At 43.1% G+C, this 1,123-nt stretch overlaps 2 protein-coding genes across 2 annotated transcripts in view; both read left to right on the top strand.

Moving 5' to 3' along the window:
• Nucleotides 1-132, top strand: part of LOC102201041 (tripartite motif-containing protein 29-like) — a 973-nt gene extending 841 nt beyond the window's left edge. The window contains exon 2 of the mRNA XM_005755343.1: nt 109-132. Within this exon, the coding sequence (XP_005755400.1) occupies nt 109-132 (24 nt within the window). The remainder of the gene's footprint in view (nt 1-108) is intronic.
• A 133-nt stretch (nt 133-265) lies between these two features.
• LOC102200759 (E3 ubiquitin/ISG15 ligase TRIM25-like) lies at nt 266-1,114 on the top strand (the record flags this gene model as incomplete). The annotated part of the gene is made up of 1 exon (XM_005755342.2): nt 266-1,114. A coding segment is annotated over exon 1 (849 nt), but the record flags the coding sequence as incomplete, so codon positions are not given.
• Nucleotides 1,115-1,123: the final 9 nt, after the last annotated feature.

The raw sequence follows: 1,123 nt of genomic DNA, 5'->3' as shown, positions 1-1,123 counted from the left end.
TACAATTACAATTCTGTTTTCATCTGAAACACTTTCAGTTTCACACCAATCTGAATACTTCCTTTCCTGGAATGAAGCACACCTTTTTAAGCTCCTCCCTGTTTATAGACTATTTACTTCAGACATTACTGATCTGCCGGTCATGTGATAAGATGCAAAACAAAAAAATTTGCAAAGAATTTCCATCTGCTCAGGTCAGTGTCTCTGCATGAAAATAGCTTTTTTCTGGAAACAGAAAGTAAGACGTCGTTTGAGTGGAGGAGACATGGCGCAGCAAATAATTGAGCTGTATCGAGAAAAACTGAGGTGTTCCATCTGTCTACAACTTCTAAAGGATCCAGTCACTATTCCCTGTGGGCACAGCTACTGCATGACCTGTATCGAAACCTGCTGGAATGAGAAGGAAACCCACAGCTGTCCTCAGTGCAGGCAGACTTTCAAATCGCAGCCTGTCCTGGTGAAAAACATAATTTTAGGTGAGCTAGTGGAAGATCTAAAAGCAGGACTCACATCTGCTTCATCTGGTCATGCCTATGCTGGACCTGGAGATGTGGCCTGTGATTTCTGTTCTGGAAGGAAGCGGAAAGCCTCCAAGTCCTGCCTGGTGTGTATGGCCTCTTATTGTGAGCATCACCTTCAGCCTCACTACAACGTAGCTCCATTAAAGAAACACAAGCTCATCAATGATGCTTCAAAGCTTCAGGAGAACTTCTGCCCTCGCCATGATGAGGTGATGAAGATCTTCTGCTGCACTGATCAGCAGTGTATCTGTTTTCTTTGTTTAATGGATGAACACAAAGACCATGTCACAGTGTCAGCTGCAGCAGAAAGAGCCGAGAAACAGAAAGATCTTGAAACAAATCGACAAAATGTCCAACAGAGAATCCAGGACAGAGAGAAAGATGTGAAGGTGCTCCAAGAGGAAGTTGAGGCTATAAGTCTTTCTACTGATAAAGCTTTGAGGCAAAGTGCGAAGATGTTCAAAGATTTGATCAGTCTCATTGAGAAAAAAAGCTCTGAGGTGAAGCAGAAGATCAGATCCAAGCAAAAATCTGAACAGAACAGAGTCAAAGAGCTTCAGGAGAAAATAGAGCAGGAGATCAGAGATCTGAGGAGGAGAGAC

Source organism: Pundamilia nyererei, unplaced genomic scaffold (assembly GCF_000239375.1).
Source record: "Pundamilia nyererei isolate P.nyererei 1_Seehausen unplaced genomic scaffold, PunNye1.0 scaffold01254, whole genome shotgun sequence".
Classification (NCBI taxonomy): domain Eukaryota; kingdom Metazoa; phylum Chordata; class Actinopteri; order Cichliformes; family Cichlidae; genus Pundamilia; species Pundamilia nyererei.
Note: the sequence above shows the minus strand (reverse complement) of the source record. Positions and strands in the feature narration are given on the sequence as shown.